Raw genomic sequence first — 26,472 nt, forward strand, 5'->3', positions numbered from 1 at the left:
GATCCTATATTCCACGTGTTAACTCCTTCACTAGCTGCGCAGTTGAAATCACTTTTTGACTTTTATAGACATCAACGGCAGTGAATGACTTAACTTGTTCACTGCCAGTCCACCTATTATTATTACTATTGTACTAGTCATAACAACAGTTTCGCCTGCAGGTGAATTATGTACTACAACGTTGATTGACCAGCCACGTACTCCCAAAAATATTCGCCATTTTCTTAGCCGACTCGGTGCAAAATCTCTACTCCCCCGCGGAATGAAAACTAATGTAAAAGACTTGAAGTTCTCCTTGAATAAGGTGGCCGTGTAGTTATTATTGCACGGGCCGTACAGGGGCGGTGTAGAGGCAGTGCGAGGGTGTTCCTCTTTACAGTGACGAAATGATGGACGTCCCTTCTTATATGCTCGGGCGGGGACGGTTCTGAGAGCGCAGAATAAGCAAAGTATTCTTAAAAATGCATTAATGAAGGAAAAAAACTCTCCGGGGTGGTTTTGGTGATAAATTAACATTGCAACATGCTCCAAAAACTTGAATTTCAAAGATACGGCCCTTTATAATTGATTTATGTCTAAAGCGGTCAACGGCGGCGAAAGAATTTAAAGCAAGTTGCATTGCGCACGAGTCTAGAATGGGCTAACTCACATGTTGTATGTTTGTCGTAGATATGTGTAGTAGATTGTCTAGTCGAGGACCTCAATGGCATCACGCTCCAGCCGTTCCTTTCACCTTGCATTTTCCTGTTTGCATATTTAAATCTTTCTTCCAGAGGGATATGATGTTGTGGATGCGACGTCTTTTCTAAATGACGACATGATAGAGGACGATGATGGCGCCAGCTCCTCTGCCTATGCAGAGCTGGAGAGGCTGGAGAGAGAGACGGTGGCTGCTCGCAGCCAGCACAGTACTAGCTCCACCGTAACGGCCATCTCGGTCCCGCCGGCAACGCCGCCGTCGTACAGGGTCCCCAGTGCCTCGCCCATGGCCACTACTGAGCCACCGGTCCCTCAAGCCATCCAGGCCTTTAAAGAATCCGCAAACATGGTCGCCGCCTTCAACATGCAGTGGAAGGATGAAATCTCAGCCATGCGCTACGAGCTGGCCGAGCTCCGGCGAGACGTCTGTGGGGAGCTGAAGACTTTCAATAGTAACTTCTTCAACTTCACCCAGTGCTACAACATGTGGACATTGTGCCGGGAGCCGTGCAGCGACGGCGCCACGCAAACGCAAGACAGAGTGTCCATCGGGATCCAAGCGGGATCCAGCTGGTCCGTTCGACAGCATACGCAGGACAAGTCGGTCATGTGTCAACCCGAGCCGGCGCCGTTCAGCATCATGGATTTAATGAACCCGCCGCGAATCGAAATCATAGAGGGGACCCCCGAGAGCACGCCCGAGGGTTCGGGCAGTCCCGCCAGCCCGCTTCCCATCGAGGACTTCCCCTGGGAGATCAACAAAAAGCAAAGGGTTCCTAAACCGCAAGAAATGTGCGGCCACACGGGTGGCCACAGAAGCGCCAGTCTTGAACTGTGGTGCCGAAAGTACACCAGCGGGCCCATGTCCTACATGTCTATGTCCTTCTAATCGCTCCCATCTGTCATTCTAGCGAGGAAGCCGTTGTAAAACTGGGTATCGACGTCGAAAGGCTGTTACTCCCTTTACTCTCCGCAGACGCCGTCCGTCGTCCGTCAAACAGGTCCTAAAGTTCTTGCGACGGCCTCCGAAAGACCGTTTTGCGTTCTCGCCGTCAGACCGAGGTGACGTGTGAATGTGAGCCAGATGGTAGCTGATCATCTGATCGACAAGTGCCGGCAAGAGCAGCGTCGGTGGTCTTCAAAAAAAGAAAATCGCGCTCGAGCCAATACCGTCTAAAATTCTGTTGGCTTGCCTCTGCGCACAAATCTTAAAATCATTCCCACACTTTCCGTGGGGACACGCAATCTTCGTCACTTGCGTATACTGTGAATAACTTTCGAAGCCCTGAAAATAGTTTTTTCCAATGAATGCATCAAAAAGAAGAATATATAGCTATATTTAAAAGTGTTTCTTTTAAAGCGTTCTGTCACAATGGCCTTTGACCTACTTACTTTTTGAGCCAGTTTTGAATATTTCATCATGGGTTGACCAATAATTAGAAACCGTTACCACTGAAAAAAAAAACAAAAACCTGGGCATAATAACATAGCTTGAGGTTATGAACTGTAAAAGAGGGAAAAAGTAAAAATTCAAAACAATACAGAGGCTTCAAAATGATCATTTAGAACAAATGGGAATGGCTTCAAAAGCTCCATTTCTGTTCCAGTCATGTTTGTATATAACTGTACAATTTTGTATAAATATATATAAAATATATTCAATTACTTACTGTACTGGTTGTACTGGTTGCAGTTAAAAAAAAACATACTGTGTTGGCTGAGCAGTGAGATAGTAGTAAAGAGTAGTAAATTTGGTTGGAAACCAAAAAGCACTTTTTTTCAAATCTTTAAGGCCATTTCTTTCTTTCACCATTCACTTGGCTGGTAGCAATGGCCGGGCCTTTGTTGCACCAACAATCTTTTTCGATGCGGGAGTTGAAAGGATACGAAACGGAAGAACTTTGGCCAAGATTTTCACTCTCGCTGCGGAAAGATCAGTCCCTAAATGTAGACAATCAGAGCCGCTGAGGGGCTCTACCTCGCCGACAAGTTCTCGGAGGTGCAGTATGGTACCGATGAATGTACTAACACCGCCTCACTAGTGACGGCCAAGATGAGTTCCTGACTAAAACTAAACGGGTGGGAGCCGCTGTGGAGATTGTCGGTCGTGACCTCGCTTCTGAAATAATAGTAGCCCGTTAGCCGCCGGCGTTCCCTCTCGCCGTTCATCCGTTCCATGATCTCTTTGTTCCAATGTGGCGTACCAAAGTTGAGGCCTAAGCAACTGCGGCTGACAGAAATGTTGTGAAGCCCTTCTACAGTATTTGGGCTGTCGTGGGACTATGGAAAATTGGGAGCAGCCCTGACTTCAATGTGAACCTGTAAATGAGACTACTATGCTGAAAATGGAGCTTTGCCCCCCCGCGCGATCAAAAAGCAGTGCTTGCAGCACTTTGATAGTTTTTACTAAAGGAAATTGACAGTTAATTTCTCTCCAGCCTGTTCATTTGTCTCCACTGCAGTGGAACTTCGTTTTTAGTCTCTATTTTTTGACTCATCAGTTACCCTATTAAGTCCTAGTATGCTAGGTAGAGAAAATCACAGTCTTTCATGATGTTTCATGTGTTTGGGTAGGATGTAATTCTCGTAAATTCCGGACTATAAGCTTTCTTTTTTTTTTTTTTTCGGATTTTGAAACATAAAGCTTATGAATAAACGGTCGCAGTGAATCAATGAAACTGTCCGAATCCGCCCTCATACTGAAAATAAATCATCTATTAGCTGTGCAAGTGCGAAAAACAGAAAATTGAGATATTCTACATTTACTTCCCTTTAAAATGATAGTGGCAGTTCAAATATTGATGACGTTCCAGCACTTTGAATGTTGTCGAGCTGAAATTCTTAGTTTTGAGAAAAACGCATTAAAATTTTGGCACATTCATCATTTTTTAATGGTGCGCATTGTCCACTAGTCCTTTATTTTCATACATTTCATATACGATTTGAATGTTTTGGCTGCTGGGAAAAGAAAGGCAAGACCTTAAGGAGGTTGTCTTGTAGTAATCCCAAAAGGAACATTGCTGAACATTAATTACGATTAATACGAAGTGGCCAATATATGTAAAAATTCGATTTTATGGCTATACTTCACTGTTGCAGCTTTTAAATCAAGTGCCCTTTGGAGTCTGGAATTTATGGTGACTTTGCTTTGTTTTCTTAGACAAAATGCAGCAAAAAGCAAGTGCCGAGGCTGGGCATCAGGATGATATGGCTTAAACATTTTGAGCACTGGCAGTGAATGAATTAATATTCAGAATATGAGACCCACAGAGCACTAAGAGAAATTTGGGACGAGCATTTGCCCAAATTTGCTCCGTTGTCTGTAGATACCGTTAAAGCAGCACCAATTCACTTTTTTGTTTTCTTGTCAAACATTGACTTACAACTAGCTGAATGGTACTTTTGTTAGGACCTCAGGAGGCCTGGATCATTTTTACTGGCACAAAATTTTTTTTGCGGACTTTGGCAAAAACGGTCTCGCAAAAAAAAAAAAAAAAAAATCTACAATTTTGCTGACTGATTTATAGCATACTACCGTATGATTCCCCCTTATGGCATACGTCACTTCCCCTTTTCCAATATGTTAGTGTATTTTGAAACGTTTTTGAAAAGCTCCAGAATTTTGACCACCATCGCCAAAGTTCAGTTCCTAAGTAGCTTCTATGTTCAAATCAAAATGCTAATGCTAGCTATCGGACATTTGAGCGGTAGAAACAAATAGCAACAGGCTTGATAGTTCGAAGTTCCACCACTGATACGAAAAGCCTCATAAGTAACTAAAAGTCTGATATTATTTAGACACAATTCGATTCATTACCTCATTCATATATTCATCCTTTACACAATCACAGAAAACCACTGGAATTTATTACAAACAAGTGATCAGAGCTCAGGCTTTCACAGCGCTAGTCCTCATGGGAAATGTAGCCTTGTCAATATCACCTTCATTGGAAAGTTCTTAAGTGTTTAACCATAAAATATTTTTATTGATTTCAGATGAAAGATTCAGAGAGTGTGAATTGACCTATTATATATAGAGTGGGCCCCCGGGTTACGAACTTAATCCGTTCAGCGGCTACGCTCGTATCTCGAATTGCTCGTATAGCGGGCAATCCAAACCCATGTTAATTGGTGAATGCGTGCAACGCGCGCCGAAGCCTTCGGTAAAAACGACACACTGTATACATATATTAAAATTGAGTGACAAAAGCTGCTGTACGCTTGCATTATATAATAAATACAATGGATAAATAACTTTTACCTTTGAAACGACGAGACTTGAGCTGGGTGTAAGCAGAGGGGGGCAGAGTCTAACACTCAAAGTTATTACGACGATAGGTATGCTATTGGTCTTACAGTGTTACAGTAACTCTTTCAGTCAGGGTGCAAATCACGCAGATACTAAAACATCATCCTCTTATTTCTTTCTTTACCGCTGCTAGTAATTTTAGAAGCTATGTCTAACAGATAAAGTTTGCAAAGTCTTCACAACATTCCGTTTTTCACTAATTTTCTCTCCTTCTTTCCATCCTGTCCCATCAAGCTAGATAAAGGCGTTCGGCCAAAAGCATATCGGCATTTCTGTGATTGACGTGTGACGCCGGCCAATAGCATCTCCGTGAGTGAGACCGGGTGACCTTAATCGACCAATAGCATATTCGCATCTCCGTGACTGACTGATAATTATTCGCACTTTTTTTTTTAAACGGTTGGAATGTATTGACAATTAATTTAAAAAAAAAACACACATTTAAACCAATGACAATTCTTTGTCCTGCAATCGGCACATTTAATTTCATGTCAGCTGTTTTTCCCTTTAGCTGTACAAACACTACACTTAAATGGTAATATATATTTAGACACCGTGAGTGAGACAGTCAGTGTGACGTTGTAAGACCAATAGCGTTTACGTTACTGCCACAAGTATCTACTGATGATTGATAATGTTGCTACAGTTGATTTTATTGACGAAATTAATCGAGAACATTTCAACATACTCAATGGCCGGCATGTCGAATTGCTCGTAAGGCGAGAGGTTTGTTCGTAAGCGGAGGACAAAAATCTCCCTGATCCACGCTCGTAAGGCGAATTGTTCGTAAATCAGGGTGCTCGTAAGCCGGGGGCCGACTGTATATCATATATATGAAACAACTTCAAGAAGGTAATTCCGTCATATGAAGTTAAAATACAGAACTTCCGTCATTTTTATAGACTTGCAATCAAACGATGGTATACTCTTGCTCTGAATGTTCTTAACTCCTTTTTCCATGTCATACTGAGCACAATGAATGGCACCATAATGGGCATCCCCAACTTTGTGGCTGTAGCTCATCTACACAATCAGTAGCTGACATTGCGAGATGCCGACAAGGCGAGATTGACTCAACAGCGCCTCTGCTGGTTGCAGTCACATACAGCATAAAATGAAAAGCCAACCACTTTCAAACGATCAAAACACACAGCGGCAACTCTTAATCAGTCCAATTTTCTTTCGGCATTGGAAGGCCAGCTGAATTATGTGAACGAGATGGCTAAAGGCTCCAATTCATTGTTGCTATAGCCCACATGTGCAATACTTAAGATTTTATGTTGTTATAAATATGTAAATGTTGACAAAAAGCAGGTTTATAAATATTTCTGTCAAGGCATATGACTGTGAAATATATAGCTTATAAAAATTTGTATGTATACATATATAGTATATCGGGGGGAAAAAAGATGTTATTTGAGGGAATTGCAATGGCATTTCTCAACAATATTTTCTCCTTTGCCGGAGGAATGCAAGGTGATTTCAAGGTGCTGGCCAATCATGATGTCTCCAATCTGTATTCATTCATTCTATGCAAATTCTTGATTATTTGGTGTATTTTTGGGGCGTCATCTAAATATTGAGTTGTATTGAGTTGCTGGTGACGGAATGGTGTTTTTCTTTTGTTGATGTTTTCTTTTCAAATTACGTTGTAATAAACTACAGTTCATTTCTCTACTTGCTTGTTTTCACTTATCAAAATCGCATTTGGATCTGACGAGTTTCTTTTGGGGTAGCGACATCCGATTTCAAGTATTTTCAAATTGCCGATTCGAACAACTGTGTAAAGTCATATTTTTGTAATTAAATAGTTAAAGACGATTCTGGAATTCAGTCAAATTGCCAGTATTTTGAGTTATCTTGAGTTTGACCTCATTTTCCAAAGAATGTAACCGTCCCTCGCTATAAAAAAAGACATGTAGCAACAACAATCAACACATGAAATATATAATTGGCCGTTTGTTTATTCATGGCTATATTTGTTTGGGAATTGTGTTGAGAATATGTGTCACCCAGAGATCAAACGAAACAACTGTGTCAAATGAGATGTGGACAAAAACTTTTGAATGGATTATGGTTCCGCCATTTTTCATGCGCTTCTCTGTTTTGCATCAGCCATGATGCAATTTTCAGGGAAGCTCACACCGCAAAGTTTAGTGAATCTTTCCGTCTTCTCCAATAGCCCTTTTGAATACGATTGTATTTGTTAGCTTGTGCTTCTATTTTGTAAATGAATGGAACGTTTATGTTATACTTTTTGCTTTCTTTGCTTCATGTGGTGTTTTTGTGAATTTTTATTCCAAATTTTTTCCTGGCTTTATGTATTTTTCAGAAATTCATATAAAACATTGGATTAAAAATGCTCAATGTTTATGCTGATGCTAATTTAATAGGGGTCATAGCTTTACAATAACATCATAATTGAGCACACAGTTCATCTGTTTAAAGCACATAAAAAAAATACTTGTAGCCCTTTTTAGATTTTTTTTTTTTTTTGAAGTAAAGCTGTCATTTTTTAATTTATTTTTTTGGGTTGGTTATTATTTGCTTTTTCTTTTATTCCCCATTTCAGGCGCCCGTAGCTTAGCTGGGGGGCGTAGAGAGTACGGTAGGTCCGGTAGGCAACAGTTTGATTATTTCTTTCTTTTATATGTTTCATTCATTTTGTCTGCTCCATTGACATGTTTCGCTCGGTTGAAATGAAAATGATGACGCGTTCATATTAGTGTATTTTTTAACTGTCTTCATTTTTCTCATTGAAATCAGTGGAAAGTTTGTTTACCTGGCATTTTTTTTTCCCCTCAATCTCTTATAAAGTACATGTAGGACTTTCATATTTATGTTATCATTTACTGCTTTTTTGTTTTTTTAATTGAAGGTCTGTTAAATTCCCTTGGTTTGATCACTTATACTTCCTCTAACTTTGACCGTTTAACATTAAATTTTGTCTGCTGTATCTTTATCTTTTGAATATACTGGCAAGTCTGGCATGCAATCAGGCAAGTTATGGCCAAATAAACAGCATCGCGCGACAAACCAGCACAAATCAATGCTCTTATTAGAACTCTGGATAAAAATATTGTGACATTTTTACTTTCACAATCAATATAGAGAAGTCTCTAACTAAAAAAAAAAATAAATAATGTTGCACAAGTCAACAAAATCGTTGATCATTATTTTAGTTCAGTGATCATGCTTGATTAATATTTTTCCAAAAGAATATAGTAACGCAATATCTAAAAAAAATCTCACGTGTTTAATTCATATCATTTTATATATATTAATATCATTTAAGATCTATTGATGGTGACCCAGGAATTAAACATTTTTTTTATATTCAATTTTGCCATCAATATTTTTAAGCCAAAACTCCTTTCAGCCAACTGTTGTGAAGGTCAGTAGACTTTATAGTCAGTAGGTCTGGGATAAGATATTTCTATAGTCAATCAGCGATTATTTTTACACTTAGTCAACTCATCGTGATTATTTTTAGGTAATGTCACACACACATGTATAACTCCAGAACTTGTGCAATTATATTCACTACAGGGGGTTAGTGCAGTATGAAAATCATGTACAAAATTAGATAAATTAAATACTGTACAGGAAATCAAATGAAAGTGAACTTAAAGTCAGTGATAATAGCTTTAATCATATATATATATATATATATATATATATATATATATATATAGACTCAAACTAGTAATGTTGGAGGAGAAAACTCTTCCTCCCAAAACGCTTCCTTTGTAAATTTCTGATGTAAGTAAACGCACGTTGCGATTGAAATGACGAGTATAAAAAAAAGAGTGTCTAGTCAACGATGGGAAAACACCAGACTAATTTACATAATCTACATTGTCTTATAGTGACAGCCCTAATAGTGAGCGAGTGTATTAGTTATTAGTGTATTAGGGGACTACACAATAATGATGAGCATATGCTAAGATAAAATCATTACATTTGTTCATTTTTTAAACGACGTAATCATTTGGAGAAGTTGATCATTTAAAGAAAACCATAAGTCCAAAACACATAACAAAACTAAAAACCAAATTATTCAACTAATTTTGTTGACACTGATTTGTATTGGTTTGTTGCAATATTGTCATACATATAAGGTTGCACCACCTTGCATCCATGGGGGCATCACCACTGTATGTATCTATGTATGTGGCGACAACATGCTTGTTTTACTGTGCAAAACTCGATTGACATTATATAATCATATTTACCAAAAAAAAAAGGGGACCAACAATTTAGGAAATCCAAGGGCAAAATCATGCACACCTCAGGTGTCCAAGATGTCCTCTGTCAGATCACTCATATATCTTTTCATCCACTCACCCATCTTCATGAAGCACTAGCCCTCACGCTCGATGCAACATGGCAAAAATGCAGTCTGGGAAAAAGCAGAAAAAGATACTGGATGTTACTCAAAAAAAAAACATTGGAGATTTGCTTTTTTTCCCTAGCAACACAACATCAATTCCAATGTCAAAATGATACTACATGTAGTGTAAAGTTACAGGGGATGTAAAAAAAAAAAAAACCATGAACCTAAAGATCTCATTTAATAGCAGTTTAAACTCAAAATCAGCACTTCCATAGCATTCTGTCTCCCGTTTTTCAATTGATAATTATTTTAGTGAACATTGCACACACTGCAAATAAATAATACATACAATCATACATTTACAAATACAATCATATATACTGTATTCCGTATTTCAAATGTACACGTCACAAACTTTTATACAAGATTTTAATCAATGTCGACCTTTTTTTAAATGTCATATCTTTTAAAACTCTTTCTGAGCACAGCCATTGATTCACATCTTTTCAGTTCTATTTGATTAGCTTGACCTGTGGGAAAAACCAGCAGATAAAGCGCACTGGACTATAAGCCGCAGGGCTCAAATCATGATGGAAAAGTCGCGGCTTATAGACTGAAAAATACGGTAAAAGGATTTGTACATATTCAATTGGGACTCAGGTGACTCGGGCTTGTAATGGGGACATCCCTAATATTGATACTTACTATTTTGTTCTTTTTGTTTTTCCACTGCGGTGTCCCAGGGACTCGGAACTGTAGTCAGCGCTTAGCTATCTGTTTTGATGAAACGTTTAAAGGATTACTTTTAGTGGTTTCCAGGCTTTGGAAGACTAATATCATCCTAATTTCCATATAATTGTCAGTGCAAATATGAAATGAGGCAGGATTATCATAAGACGCGGACAAGCACACAATCACCCTGTTCCATCTCCAGCCCCCATGCTCATGCACAGCTCGTCAATCATTGCACGCCATTAAGCGCCAATCGGCCCTGATCTGCGTCAGAGCGGCCTCTCACCAGCCTCTCTGCCAGCCTGACGTCGCAACTGTGGCAAAGACGGCGTCTGGCGCCGAGTGGACCCGATCGCAAGGCAGGGAGCGACCGTTCGGAAGTGTCGCAACCATCATTTTTCAAATATCGGGAGCGCCGGCGTAGAATTTTAATGATCTGTTGCATTAAGACTTGATATCAAGACATACTGTGCGTCCTTGTAAGTGTTTGTGTTTTATAGTGCAATCATACTCCAAATGCTGTAGTCCAGCATGTTATCATCTTAAAAAAAAAATTATTGTCATCGCTGAGGCGCTCAAGGTCTCAGATTATCCTTTAAATTAGATTTAATTGATATATTTCTGACTCGATGTAAAATTGTAATTATTTTATATTTGTCTTGTGATTATGTGTATGTACTGTACATTAAGATAAGATTGTTACTGCCTGTTTAAAAATGCATGGGTCGTATGATATGGATGGATCGATGCAAGTACGTCATGATACATGGGCGACACGTAGACTAAAATCTGGACTTGTGCCTTTTTTTTTTTTCTCAAGATTGATAGTACAATATTTGGACACAATAACGTGATTGTGAGTGTAAAATTGAATAGTTGCCCACTGTATGATGACATTAAAAAAGGAAACACAGGGAAATCTGGATAACCAGAGCTATTATATTGAGAATTTGATGCGAAATGATCCGAGGTGAATTCGTCAACACTTAAAAAATAAGTAAATAAATACTTCTGTATATTCAGAATAACTGTGTTTCTTTCTTGATTGATGTAACAAATGCATTTGCAAAGAAAAATGTCAATGACTGCTTTAGAATTCAGTCTGTTTTGGTATGTAAATGTAGTCCCAGTACATTTTTATCTGTGTCACACTTGGACAGACTTCAAATAACAGGCTGTGCTTGGCTCTTGCAGGCATTCAGTTTCGGCTCCCGACTTCATGCAGTGTGGACCGCGCTCAGCCACCGCCAGGTATCGGTCAGTCGCCATCTTTTAGATTTACGGCGTGCTACTCGCTGAACAGTATAGTGAAACAGTGAAACATTGTTTTATCAACCCGGGGTCATAGGTAATTATCCACCAACTTTTTTTTTTAAATGTAATCCTGCTTAAACATCGCAAGTTCATCGGACTCAACATTTTAGACATCAAAATATGAATCATCGTCCTTCTATTCTGCAGCTTACAAACAATTTTGACAACTTAATCTGCCATGTTTGTTTTATCTTGCTTTACCATGCTTCAGGGAGTAACTTCAAGATAAAAGTGTACTGATGCCATTCGTTTCATATATTATTTGATATCCCATGTTTTATTTCAGCATAGATAGATAGAGAGAGAGAGATGATAAATAGAGAGAGAGCAGGAGAGATGAAAGAGAGAGAGAGAGAGAGAGAGAGGATAGATAGATCTAACAGCCTGTTAATTCTCGATCTAGATAGATAGATAGATAGATAGATAGATAGATAGATAGATAGATAGATAGATAGATAGATAGATAGATAGATAGATCTAACAGCCTGTTAATGCTCGATCTTGACAGATGGATAAATAGAGCGAGAGAGAGGGGGATAGATAGATAGATAGATAGATAGATAGATAGATAGATAGATAGATAGATAGATAGATAGATAGATAGATAGATAGATAGATAGATAGATAGATAGATAGATAGATAGATAGATAGATAGATAGATAGATAGATAGATAGATAGATAGATAGATCAGGTATACACTTCTAATTAGGATGCTAGCGTTGATCTGTGCTGTTCTTTTGTCTCCGCCTATATAGATGGCATAGTGTCCACGTTGCAAACAAGCTTTGAGTCAAGCAGTGTTGAAATGGCAACGGGTCAATGTGTGGAAGCAGATAATTACACCAGGAGTACCAGTACGGTTGTTATTTTGTGTTTAGTTGCTGAAGGGTGTCCCTTTGTCTGACCTACAGTGAATTGATGAGGGTTACTTTAGAAACGGCTCAAAAGCTGTCTCCAGCGGACATCCATTAAGATGTGTCCAAACACGTATTTAGACTCAGGTTCTCACTTATCTTGTCAGTACTTTCTGGACATTTTAGTTGCACAAGAGCATTTTGTGGCTGATTTTCATCAGAAATGAATATGTTTAGCCTGAAAGCTAAAAATGAAATTGTTTGAAAATGAAAGACATACAAAAAGGTTAATCCATTTTGAACCACAGCGCTGTCGGGGCATGTGTGAAGTGCGCTACGTCAACCAGCAGAAATCCATGACATATCTAGAGCAAATGGCGTTTTCGAGGCGCATTCCAAAATACACTTTGAGATAATGGTGTCATGTAAATGTAGTCTCATCCTCATAGAAAGCGTGGTCTTTCGTTCGTTCGCAGCCTCCAGCTGGTGAGCGAGTCTGTGGCTAACGTGTTGAAATGAAGTCAGATGGCTAGAAGATGTATAAATAGACAATGTGGCGTTTCAGATTGCCTGAGTCACAAAGCTTCATTTTGGAATCCACCCACTGTCTCCTGCAGCACTGCAGCCCCTTCAAGTTGGAAGGAAGTCAAGTCTGCGATGGGATTTGTCTTAACACAATTTCTTGTGGTTTTGTTGCACTTCATTAGCTCCGAGCCGAGCCGAGTAGTCTGCACGCTTGTGTGTGAGCGTATTGAGCGCTGTGACTTCACCTGCTAACGTTGACGCATGCGTTTTAGCATTCAACAGATTGCCCGATTCTTCAGTTATCTCGATTATCAAAAGCAATTTATGGCTGTCGGGCTAATACAGAAAATTCTGTGAGTTCTCTTCTACCCATGTGACACATGAACTTTCTCCTACTTAATATTTAATTAAATGAAGGTCAGTTGGGAAAAGGGCTGGTTCTGGGGTCAGATGTTTAGCGATCTCTCAGGCAGACAAGCAACTATTTCGCGCATTTTAACACAATATTATTTTCATTTATGAAAGTGAAGCATATCACTTTTTGCTCATGTGTATTCAATTAGTCAGCTTGCCAGTATGACCCTGACTTGAATATTTAAGAGGACGTAAGAGCTAGCTTCTCATTCCGATTCAAACATGAGAGCGGTGCTGTATCTGACCCCTCAAAATCTTTCCTAGCTAGAAAAGAAAATTTTACGATAACTGCTTCCTCGGAGCAGGAAGAAATTTTAATCAAGCAACAATGAAGAGTAGTATTTTTTTTTTACTAGGTAAACTATAGTCCGGTCAGCTAACAAGCTAGCGTTTTACGGCGTAAGATCGCTTTTTACTGATGTGTCAAATGATTTTTGTGGAACATTTGGAGCCGATTGCTGAAAAAATGGTTTCATTTTCCGATTTTTCTTTTCATTTCTTACGAAAACAAAAAGTACATCGTTCCCAGTGTCATTGTGAAGTTACGTAAAAAATCAAGTAAAAACCGTCCGCAAACATCATTGCAACTTTTTTCGAACCTTGATTAAAACGAATACAAAATAGGACTGCTACTTTATGAATGGAGTGTTAGGTCTATGTGAACAAAAGTCTTGGGACACGAGTCTTAATCAGTCGGAGCTTACACGAGAAGTCTCTTCTTTTAACCATCATTTCACATTTTCCACACCGGCGCTTTGCAACTAACGCAACATCGCCTTAATGACGTTTACCCTCTTAAAAGTGTCCGAATTCCCATCATGCATTTCAGTCGCTTGCCTCTAGCTTCTGGGGATTTTTTTTTTCTGGGAATTTCTTTCTTCATTACCTTTTGTTTTTTTATTCATTTTCTACCCTTGTTTTGCCTTGTCCTCGTCTTGTCATCCCGCTTGTGCTATCCAGCGGTGTCATACCCTCCTAGTTTCAAGAAGACCCCACCTCCTGTGCCCCCGCGCGCCACCACCAAGCCTCTTATCTCTGTGACAGCCCAGAGCAGCACCGAATCCACCCAAGATGCCTACCAGGAGGGGAGGCAACAGCGAGGCGGTCTGTGGGCCACCGACAGCCTGGGACGTCCCATCTACAGCTCCATGGACAGTCTGGACAGCTCCAAGGCCGTCACAATGGCTATGGAGTCCGCGGCGCCAAAAAGGCACGCGTCTTTGGGCAGCCACAGCTCCATTCAGACGTGCGACAAAGCCGTGTTGGTATCCAAGGCGGAGGAGTACCTCAAAACCCCTAGATCCTCTATTGGGATACAGGTGTGTAGAGCGTAATGAGCGAAATGGAATGATTGCAATGGCCTTGACAACCCCGTTGAGCACTGTAGCAACCAAGCTGAGTGCTAACTGCTAACTGGAAGACTTCAGTCCTCAACTGTCACGATCCTGCATGTTCCTCTTACTCCAAGACACCTGATTCAATTTCTCGGAATTGTTAGGCTTCTTCTCAGCTTTCTAATGAGTTGATCTTTTGAATCGGGTGTAATAAAAAACATGCAGTTTAGCCGCCGTTGAGGAACGAATTTGAACGCCCCATTTAGAATCATGAAACAGCAGAGGTGTACGCGGTTGTCCAGCTAAATCATAACTAAAGTTTGTTTTGTTCAAACCGCAAGTTAGACTGACTCGACAGCACCTCTTGTTGCATTCGAAAAATGCTTCAAGTTGAAATCAAAAATCCATTTCATTCAATTTACAGATTGCAATCAAATAATTTAGGTATTAGGTATTCATCTTTTGACTTATCTCCAGTAAGTCCTCAGACTTTTCTATATTGAGATTGTGTTATGCTCCATTTTAGGTTTGCTCCTTTTTACAACTGTCCAATGACAAGCTACAAGTCTCCTGATTTGTCCATTGGTGCCATGTCTTCAACAGGTGGAAACTGTGACAGACTCTGAGACGGAAAGCAAAGGTCTTCCTCAGTTTCACTCTATCGGTATCCAGGTAGAGGATCACAAAAGGTACATGGCGATTTCCTTGTCGTTCACCACTGTCATCCTGACTCTCAACCACATCCTGGTTTTGTACCTCACCATGAATCGGATGCACTCTGCCCGTTCAGGCGCGGGCGGGTCAAGCGCTCCAACAGCGTTACCACCGCAGTGCAAGCCGACATGGAGCTGGAGGGCTTCCCCTCCATGGAGGACAAGGGTCTGCAGTTCGGCGGGGCTTTCGGTCGCCACTCTGAGCCCAGCACCCCCACGCAGTACGGCGCCATCCGCACAGTGCGCACGCAGGGCCTGTTCAGCTACAGGGAGGACTACCGGGCCTCCAGCGGGCCCCCCAGCCCGCAGCCCGAACCCTGGCTGGCCGAACCCGGCCTGGAGGCCGGCGAGACGGGCCGAGTGTCTCCTCTTCGCAGGGACGGCGGCTGGTTCATGCAACTTCTCCATAACGAATCCAAAAGGATGGAGGAATGGTGTAAAGAGATGGAGAGGGAGGCCGAGGAGCACGATCTGTCGGAGGAGAGTGAGCATCTTTCTTTTTGTTTTCGTCTTGCATCCGCGTTTGTCGTCGGACATCTGGCAGCACCGGGCTGACGGGATAAACACCAAACATCACTCATCTTATTTAGACTAAATTAACAGTCTGTTGCAAACAACTGAGGGATTATTTTCTTACTTTTATTTCTTTAGGCCGGCTAATGAGTATTTCATCTATTGATTATTAAATCTATTGATTATTTTGTCAATTAAGTGTGTATTTGGCTTAAACCAAAGAGCCTAAAAATGGCTCCTTTTTGCATTTCTTTAGGTATTAAGTAGTAAAGGTAATTAAGGTACTCAAGGTATTTAAGTACTAAGGTAATTTTTTGTTAGGTATCGAAGTAACCGATTACATAGGAAACTAAAATAATTGATTACTTAGGCAATTAAGTAGTAAAGCTGCACAACTTCTAAAGCAATCGATGATTAAATAATAATATAGACATTACATAACTAAGTACTACAAGTAATTGGTCTAATGCCAATTTGGACTATTTTAGGCCTATAAATTATTTACTAAAAACATTGTTAGATTTGATTAATGAGTGGTTGTTGGTTAATCGATTAAATATTGCAGCTATAATGCATCACGAATTGATCATCTTTTTGTCAATTGTATGGAATCGATTGTGTCTTGAAGCGAGTCAGGATGAATATTAAGTTATTTCGTCCGCGAGCCATGATTAAAATGAAAATTGCATTTTTAAAAACATAAATTAAACTAAAATGGTAGTTAATGTTTGTTGACCTTAAAGGCTATCGTTATCGCTAATGTTAATCATAATTGCTAATGATTTTTGTCTAAAAATTCATGTGTATAAAGGATAATAAATATATATGAATACATCAATTATGTAATCCCGTTCAGATTACGTGATTATTTGATGAATAATCAATTGGATAATCAATTTTAAAAAGTCCTGCAAATAATTAATTTCCTGTGAATTTTCCCGAAAAGAAACTGCTCCATATTTTTTATTTGTGCTGATTCTCTTGTTAGACTCTTTCTCTGTTTGCAGTTCTAGGGAAAATCCGGAGCGCGGTGGGAAGCGCTCAGCTGCTAATGTCCCAAAAGTTTCAGCAGTTTTATTGGCTGTGTCAGCAAAACCTGGTGAGTGATGGACAACGCAGCCTTTATGTACTGTTGAAAATCCCCTCAGCACCGGACAACATGCTTTTAATTTGCTTCTTAGAGAGGTGCATTGTGGGTAAACGTTCACTTTTCTTTCTGCGTGAGCTTCGAGAATCTTGTTCGCCCTCTAGCAAGAGACCGTGGCAATCAATAGAAAGACGGTCCCTCCGCCGCCGTGCAGACCTCGGGAAACGAAAGGGGAATTCCAATCGAAAGGACTTGAGCCTTTCCATTAATGTGCATAGGCAGCGGTTTAAATTGGTCTTCAGAGTTTGAATAATGGACTGCCACTGCATCCTTTGTCCCCGTGTGCCCGCACCAAACCCAGACCTGCAGTACCTACATACTGACCACAACAGTAGGCCCGCCTGTGCAGTCCAATAGAAGAGCAGGACAAGAGAAAATAAATGCAGGACCACATTGTGTAATTTGATGACTCAAGAGTGTGTGTCAAACCTATGCGTACCCCACGATTCAAATATTTCCACTCCCAAAATCCCCATTCATTCCCAATGGTAAAATTGGATTGAAATTTCTTCAGACTCAAGCTCAGTCTATTCACTTTTTAATCCATTTTCAGCATTTCCACAATTCCTACAGAGCAAAAATGTCATTTTTTCACATTCATATTTCATATCTTTCATCAAAACAATTCGTTAGTCATCTGAGGGCATTGGACGAGATTTGGTTTGTTTTAAGGTTTACGTTTTTTTTTCTATTTTAAAGAAAAACAGAGACAATTGGGGACATTAATGCAGTGATATCTAAAACATAAAATAAGAAAAAAAAAAAAAAACACTGAATTTATCGACAGACAAAATGTTATCGAGCGGCCAAGGATATTGTCAGAAACTTTTTTTTTCTGTATTTCAGCCAAAAACAAAAAAGGGGCTCAACACACACAGCCTCATTTCAGTGCAGACTGACCATAAAGATAAAACAGACGATAGCATTATACACTGAATTACGAAAAATAAAATGCACTCACCAAAACAAGTCACCATTTAATGTCCTTGCTGGGTTCAAGTGGTGTCTGGTGTGAATCTATCGAGTCTTTTGTTTATAAGACAGTTTAACTTGTATTTAAAACAGCTTGCATGCAAACGCGAATTAATTTCATACCGCTAAAGACAATATTTGTTAGAGGGGAAAAAAGCGTAGAAAGCGAGTAGGATGATATACAAATTACAAAACAGGTGCAAATAATTTGTCATATACTGTATTGTGATCAGTGGCAACAAACGTACACGGGGAAATTCCGCCCCCTACTGGGCTGGTGTGTGGGTTAGCATACTTACCTATGTACGAAAATGTTTTATAGCACCTGAAATCATTGGTCTATGTGGATGTCAATTATTCTATCCATTTTTGAATGCTCAAATAGGATACATACATACGCCTACTACGTAAACGTGTCATTCAGCTCTGATTTCGATGAAAAGTGACAAGTAAATGTGGCGTTCATTGTATTTTAAAGTGTGTGTTTTAAATAAATCAAACAACGACTCAAACAAAAACGCGTTTACTAAAACGTTGGGGAAAGGTGACACAAAATTGCTTTGGCTTTTGTGTCTAAAAATGCAATTTAGATACCAAAGCCAAACGTACCCTAATTCTTTCGAATTTTGTTTAAATTTTACAGAAAAGTAGATAACGGCGCTGCTATTAAGCTGATGGTCATAAATCTTTTAACTGAAGCCCCACTTTTTTTACGATATGTAAAACATGGTGAACTAGTGGCGCTTTACTGCCCTCTAGTGGTAATTACGTGTAGGGGCGCTCATTTAACCGAGTCGATGAAAACAATTGTTTGTTTTTAAGGACCCAAGCGCCATGCCCAGACCCACATCTCAGGACCTGGCCGGTTTCTGGGACCTCTTGCAGCTTTCCATTGAAGACGTCACTGCCAAATTCGAAGAACTGCAGCAGATCAAGAGCAACCAGTGGCAACTGGTGGAGAGCCCTGAGAAAAAGGTAGAAAAGTTTGCCGGTAACCAGTTTCACTAAACTGGAATCAAACTGGGGGTATTGGCGTCAGAATGACCACTTATATCACATACAAATAAATGATCATGTGAAAAGGCGTGGCTGCAATGCGCTTGCATACATCTCAAACATGAATTTGATCCCAGAAAAAAAACAAAAAACTAATTCCAGTAAAATTTACTATAGTACAGTCAATCTTGAGTGAATTCATTCCAATCATTTAATCTAGACATCATAATTTAACAGTTTACAGTACATCCCATCACTCAAGTCTGAAGTTTGTCAGAAAAGTTCCAGGATTAGAGCAATTTCAAAAAATGTCAGTACTAATCCTGTAATTCTGAGCGAAAAGGCCAGTCCTGGAACTTTTCTGACACAGCCGCTGTGTTTCCCAAGGATCGAAAGTGGATTCCCCCTCTGAGCAAGAGGCCCGCCAGGGGACGTGGCGGCGTGATGCGGGAGCGATCCCTGGACCTCCAGGACCGCCAGCGTCAGGAAGCCCGCAGACGTCTCATGGCGGCTAAGCGAGCGGCGTCCTTCAGACAGAACTCGGCCACCGAGCGGGCCGACAGCATCGAGATCTACATCCCGGAAGCTCAGACCAGGCTTTGAGGTCCGCGGATTCATCTTCAATCTCCCGTTAGCTCACTTTTTTTGTTGTTGTTGTTGTTTTTGACCCATCTAACACCAGCTCTCGCCATCACATGGAGCTTCCGTCGTCCACTTTAGGATGTTTTGCCTTTAAAAAAAAAAAATGCAGCCACCAAAACAATTCAACGCCTTTTTATGCGGGGTGTGGTGCTTGCAGCAAGCTCAAACTAACTTTCCCCCTTTAGTTTTTATCACTTGAGCCTTGGAGAGCTGCTATTGCCCCCAAAACAACACGTTTTATTCCATATTTTAACTCTCCTGTTATAATGTGGGTCAAACTGACCCATTTGAAAGTAAATGTTGAAATTACTTTTTGCAGTACAAAACGTCTTCTCGGCTGGTATACAATCAACAAATTGATTCAAAAGGCACTTTTGGGGACTTATTTTTGTCACAAGCTTTTTGCAAATTTTTTGATGAAATAAGCAAAACCCGGGTCAAAACGACCCAGCAATAATATTACTCTTTCTGAGAAGGAAAGGAATCTCAAGATTGTGAGCAGGATTACACACTTTAAAATTATCTGACGCTCTTGGACAACTACACATTATCCCGGGTCAATTTGACCCTGGATGTTATTACTATTCCAGACAAATAAACGTAACACACGAATATAAGTTATACAAGGAATACAAAGATTTTTTTAGTGAGCAGAATTACACATAATAAAATATCTGAAAGATTGGGATACAAACCAAAAAATTATTTGACACTTTTGGATAACTACACATGACCCTGGGTCAAATTGACCCAGAAAAAAAAAGGTAACACATGGGTATTTAAGATAACCCAGGGATATCATTACTATTTCTGAGAGGAAAGAAATGACCCACAAGATTTGTTAGCGAGCAAGATTACACAAAATAAAAGTTTCTGAATCATTTGGATAATTACACAAGACTCCGGGTCAAATTGACCCAAGATATTGTTACTAATCCAGAAAACAAAAGAGTTTTTGACGTTGGTTGAAACAAAATATTGGATTTGGATTTTACACATTTCAGACATGTTAGGGTGACTAAATACACCCCGGGTCAAAGTGACCCAGGGACATTATTGCTGTTCCTTGCAAACACACATAACAGGAGAGTTAAGTAAATTAATATTCGGTACACTGAGTTTCTAATCCTTAACTTTTTCACTGCCAGTCCAGTAAAAGTGGATCTTTGGCGCCTATAGTCGCCAATGGCAGTGAATGAGTTAAAATAACCCGAATTTGAAACTAACGTTAAAAATCCCGCACCACCATTTCAACCTTCATCCATTTGACCCCACGGAACTGAATTTTTCTTGCTTGCTGCCGGATGCGTTCACATCGCAGAACACGTTCGTCTACGGACTCAAGAGGTTGCGCAAGAGGAGAGTACGGAACAAAGTATTTTTGCGCCTTACGATATTCACGTTTGTATTTCCAAGGGAAATGTAGTTTATGAAGCTCACGTGATAATGTTGCAGTTGAATTGCAAAGGACAGTTGTCGTTTTTTCTTTTTTCATGCCATTCCACATGGTTCATTTGGTATCGACAGGATCGTTGGCTTGATTTAAAAGATTCTTTGTATCGGTCGATTCGGGCACGCGTCAACATTTAGCTCAGATTACACACACAATAAAACATCATTTAGTTGACAAACGACAGGCGCAAATGACACTTTAACACTGGTCAGTTACTATAGTAAATGGTGCTGCTTTTTACTCTCCAAGTGTTGTCCTTAACCCGGGCCTACGCGCGCACAGACACACTCAAGGACTTTTTAAAACAGAGATTTATCAACATGGTGCCCGTTGTCTCTGCGCTGGTGCGTGCGTGTGTGTGTGTGTGTGCTCAATTGTGACGTGAGGAAGGATCATCTTTGCAATGCGCTCGTCCTCGCTCGTCTTTCTGTCAAAGTACACTCAAACAAGCTAGCTAACGTTTTTAGCTAGGCTAAAGATGCGGGATTGAACACATGGTGTTTGTTGGAATAACCAAACAGCTTCACGTTCATTGGAGTAGAATGTTATGTTTGGAGTGAACGTTTATTTTTTAAACTTTGGTGGTTGTCAATAAACTAGCTTGGAAAACGCTCAAGCTAGGTTAGCACTTAGCGCTAGCATTCAACTTGATTTGACAGATTACTAAATAGGAGTCGATTCCAAGCAATTATTCTTTGCAGATTATTTTTTTTGTTCTACATTGACAAGTAAAATTCTATTACAGTGTTTCCTCCTTTATCGCAGGGGTTACATTGCCAAAAATATCCAGTGTAACCAAAAAGTAGAAATTTATTTATTAATTTTTTTTTGTTCCCCATCTTTTTTCCATTTGTGTCTTTCATTAAAAGAATAAATACATAAAGTCATTTCTTTTTTTAATCTAGTCAGGAAATCTGCAATAGATATGGGTATAAATTAAATAAATGAAAATCCATATAGGAAAGGTTGAATTTTTTAAAAAATAAATACAATTGCATTTTTTTTTGTCTATTTTGACTACTCAGAAAAATAGCAAGGTAAACCTGCAATAGATATGATTATAAAAGAAAAATTGAAGTTATAGAGGATGATTTCCTTTATAAATAAAATTGCAGTTTTTTTGTCTGGTCCATTTAGGAGGAAAAATATCAAGAAAAACAGTGAGGTAAAAACATATTTTCAAAAAGGGAAATACATAGTACATAGAAGGTTGAATTTTTATTTTTAATAAATAAAATTGCTATTATTTTGACTGGTCTGACAAGGAAAAATATATTTAAAAAATAGCGAGGTAAAACTTCGATAGGTATGGTTGTAAATGAAAACCCATGTCGTAGAATGCAGATTTTTTTTTTCGAAAAAATATTTTTTTTTTCTGGCTGGTCCTAGAGGAGAAATAAAATAAAAATAGTGATTTAAACCTACAATAATGGTCATTCAATGTGGGTAGGATGAAATGCTTTCAGGGCAACTTATAATTTATTCTTTCTTTTATATTTGTATATTATTTTATTACATAATAGATTACATATGATACTATTTATTATATATTGAAATATATTAAAGTGTTATAAACACACCAGTATTTTTTATTTATTTATTTACATATTTATGATAATTAAAAAAACATCAATTTAAATACAATAAATTATATAAAAACAAACTACAAACAGTAATATATACAAATGGTGCAAACATTGCTTTTGTATTGTGGCTCAAAATGGGGTGGGGGGCATGGGGTGGGGGGTCCCTGTGTATTCCTGAAGCCGCCCCGTTATTTTGCACCTCTGCTTCTTGGGTATTGCATCACACGAAGGGCTACCAGTTTGATGCGCACTTGTGAAACTTGTGAAAAAACAAAGCTGCTCAATTACCTTTAACTCTACAGTGGTGCCTTGAGATAGTAGCTGAATTTGTTCGGTGGCCACACTTGTAACTCAAGACTGTCATCGCTATCAATTTTCATGAAAAAAATAACTTTTTGTCAGTCTGAAAAATTGAGCTCCCTATTTTATTGTACAGTACTTAAAGAAATAAATGTCAAATTATGTTTCTCGGTAATTGTCATATTTTTTGCAGATTATAAATCTGACTGAGTGATGCTGTATATATAATCAATATAAAATGTCTGACCTGTTCTCGAAAAATTATACTTATAAATAAATATTTGTCTACAGAAAAATATTAAACATAAAGCATCCTGTTTTGGGATTACAGTGGAGATCTCTTCACAAAAAAAATAATTAACGTAATTATTAATAAATATTTTTTTCCCCAACAATAATCAACATCAAGTGTCTTAGAAGAGATGCGTTCCCAAAAATAAATTGTTAACTTGACAGGTAACGAGCAGTGGCACATGACAAGTTGGGTCGAACCATTCTAGTTTGGGGGAGAATCTGAGTTTTGACAATAGTGAAATTGAATAACCTACTGAACATAAAGTGTTTTATATTTTCTTAAAACATTTAATTCAATAAATATTTTTAAAGGATTTTCACCTGTTTGTTTATTTAAAACCTCAAGTACCCCCATTTGAAAACCACCGCAAAAAGCAACTCTAGGCGCTATTTGTTAGCTTCTCTATGACATTATGTGTGAACTTTAAACTAACAGCAAAATTATGCGGGTGTTTCAAATACACAACCAGAATAATAAACTTCAGCTGGGAGTGGCGCCTTTGCCAAATTGCTGCCATTCCAATCTCAAGGCGCCACCGTACTGCATTTCACATCTTTTTACATCACATTTAGTACAAAGACTCCAAAATTTGCTCATTATTTTTTTTTTAATTTTGGCTTTATTTTATTTGATAAATATGGATTTAAAACGGTATAAAACTCATTTGGGAATAACTTGGACATATGAGAGAACCTATTTATTGCTTCGATAGGTGATCTATACACCTGAGACCTTTTGGGTTCTTTCATGCATTACACACACATCAGTCCAAGGACAACAAACACCTTCTCAATCTGATGCATGTGTGTGTGTGTGTACTTGTAGTACCGTGTGGTGAGGAATTTACAGGGTTTTAGATATATGCTGGGGTTAAACCACCATCGCATGTGTTACTTTCACATGCAGAGACACACAGTGACTGGTATCCTGCGGGGCTATAGTATAATCATGATATCATAAGCGCATGATGGCGATGACACCCAAATATATTTGCTACGAAGGGGCTTAGGCGACTATGTAAATGACGATTCCTCAGGTGCCTTATAGCGTCCATGTGCATGTTGATGGCTGCTGCTACTACTTCTTAGCGTTACAAAGGGCTGCAAACTTGGTTCGAGTCACACCCGGCGGGGTTTGACCATTTCGCTTTAGAAGGGGGGTCAATGCAACATTCAAATTCATAAATTCATCCTGATATCACAGCAAGATTTAGTGGAGGGGAAGCATCGGGTTGCACTATGGTTTAAAAATACAACTTTTTAACAATATAAATACTATTTTAGTGCGATAATCTACTTATAGGATTTCTTGTTTTTTGACCTTTAAAGGCTACCGTACTTCATTGAGACTACACTACTATTTATTCAATCGTCTCGAATGGTGGTTCTCAAATTAGGGTACGTGAGGGCACTTTTCGCAGTATGTCGTCCTTTAACAGGCTTAAAAATATCGTAATGGCCTTTTGTTTTTATCTTTTGTTTTTTGTTGTGATGTTGCCTCCCACCATCTTACCGCTCTTGAAGAAATCACGGATTGGCTCACTTGAATTTACATTTATTTTTTAACATGCATTTTAGAGACCCCCGCAGAGGAACCTTTTTTAATCTCATAGTAGAGATGTGTTTAAAAAAAACACACACACACTAACTTGACAGGTGACGAGAGGTGGCACGTGACAAATTGGGTCGAACCATTCTAGTATGAGGGAGAATCTGAGTTTTTACAAGAATGAAATTGAATGACCTGCTGAACATTAAATGTTTTCTATGAATTTTTATTTTCCTGGAAAAATTAATTCAATGGTTATTTTTAAAGGATGTTTGTTTTATTTAAAATTTCGAGTATCCTATGAAATTCCTTCAAGTAGCTCAATTTGAGAACCACTGTCCTAGATTGAAAAATACATCTGTGAACATTTTTATGAACATCTGAATGGCAGAAGCTGATAGGCTGGTCTCGTTACCTCACTGCGTGGTTATGGGGGGAGGGGGGGGGGGGGCAATTCTGCAGGTGGGCTTGGAGGCCATGATAGTGTACTATGCAGCATAAATATGTGTGTATGTGTTTCAGAAGAGCGAATAATTTTAAGTTTTCAAAACAACACACTTCGACGCGCCATTTGCATCAAAGTTTAAACTGGTGCTCAAGCTATGGAATTTTCCTTTTTTTTTTTTATCCTGACAATCGGCAAACACACAATGCACACGCACACTCGACAGAACCCCAAACTGGATCTCATGATTGACCTTGAATTGAGAAGCTTTGTTTCTTCCCTTATTTTGTGCAATGCAAAGATGTCCTTCACTTTTTGTGCTCTCTCTCCTCATAAATGCAGCGATGACATCACCTGATGGTTGACGCCTGCTTTTATCTGCTCTTCAAGCAATAAGCTTTGTTCACATGCTTAATATTCGGGTGTAATCTTTTTTTTTTTTCAACTTGCCTTTTTTGAAAAAATTTGATCTTATTGTGTCAACGCTTCCAAGGAGCTCTCATGAACCCATTCTTTTTTTTTTTTTTTAATAAAAATAATTATGAGGCGAGAGAGCAGTCACACTGTTGTTTGAATTTGGTGGAGAAGTGTGTCGTGTTGTAGGTGTTGGTAGAAAAAAAACAATTAAAAAAAAGGCCTTTTAAGGGGTTTTGGAATACAAGAAACGTGATGGTGTAAAAGACGGTTATTGTCAATCTATTTTGAAATGTTAAGAAATATGAGGATGGATATAAATGCCAAATATTCTGTATTTGTACAAAAAAATATATACATATATAAATATAATATATGCCTAATTTGAATGGAACTATTTTACGCGCTTGACCATGTTTTTGTTGTTTCCGAGTTCTTTTGTCCACATGATTTTATCGGCTCTTCAGATAGCATGCAGGGTAGTGAAAATGAATGTATTATTTAGTGTTTCAATGCTGGTCAGTATTACAGCATTTTACACATTGGTTAGTGTTCATAAGATTCTTTTCAAAATAGAATATTTCCTTTTCCAAGGTTACTTTAACCCGGGCACATTTATCCTAAGATTTCTTGGTTTTGTTTTTTTTAATGCAAGGTTTGGATTGAACAATTCATATCATTTTTTTGATTTTCCTTCTTGCTTTGTCTTATAAAGTATAATTTGACTCTTTAAACTACTGCCATCCGCCATGTGTAAATAAAGAAGCAAATTAAACTTTTTGAAGAAAGCAGCGGGGTTGTGAGGCATTTCATTTCCACGCGGTGACTTGAGTTGGAGTCAGGTGAAATTTGAAGGTACAACGCCATACAGATCAAATGCAAATGTTATTTACCTGCGTGATCATGTTGATGGTCCCCAAGTGGACGGC

The 26,472-nt window shown here is 38.9% G+C and overlaps 1 protein-coding gene across 3 annotated transcripts in view; it reads left to right on the forward strand.

Annotated features, from left to right (window-relative positions):
- The window catches only part of dlgap2b (discs, large (Drosophila) homolog-associated protein 2b), a 62,153-nt gene extending 39,619 nt beyond the window's left edge, over positions 1 to 22,534 (forward strand). For 2 of the 3 annotated variants that reach the window (XM_088402755.1, XM_088402756.1), the window contains 8 exons: positions 7,581 to 7,625; positions 11,271 to 11,327; positions 14,146 to 14,504; positions 15,123 to 15,208; positions 15,310 to 15,716; positions 16,753 to 16,844; positions 18,687 to 18,839; positions 19,248 to 22,534. In XM_088402755.1, the coding sequence (XP_088258881.1) occupies positions 7,581 to 7,625; positions 11,271 to 11,327; positions 14,146 to 14,504; positions 15,123 to 15,208; positions 15,310 to 15,716; positions 16,753 to 16,844; positions 18,687 to 18,839; positions 19,248 to 19,463 (1,415 nt within the window). In that variant the 3' untranslated portion in view covers positions 19,464 to 22,534. Of the gene's footprint in view, positions 1 to 773; positions 7,371 to 7,580; positions 7,626 to 11,270; positions 11,328 to 14,145; positions 14,505 to 15,122; positions 15,209 to 15,309; positions 15,717 to 16,752; positions 16,845 to 18,686; positions 18,840 to 19,247 lie in introns of those variants that run through there. The other variant, XM_088402757.1, reaches the window with a different exon arrangement.
- The last annotated feature ends 3,938 nt before the right edge of the window (positions 22,535 to 26,472 follow it).

The sequence above is a fragment of the Hippichthys cyanospilos genome, chromosome 20 (genome assembly GCF_059441005.1).
Source record: "Hippichthys cyanospilos isolate Australia breed blue-spotted pipefish chromosome 20, RoL_Hcya_1.0, whole genome shotgun sequence".
Taxonomy (NCBI): domain Eukaryota; kingdom Metazoa; phylum Chordata; class Actinopteri; order Syngnathiformes; family Syngnathidae; genus Hippichthys; species Hippichthys cyanospilos.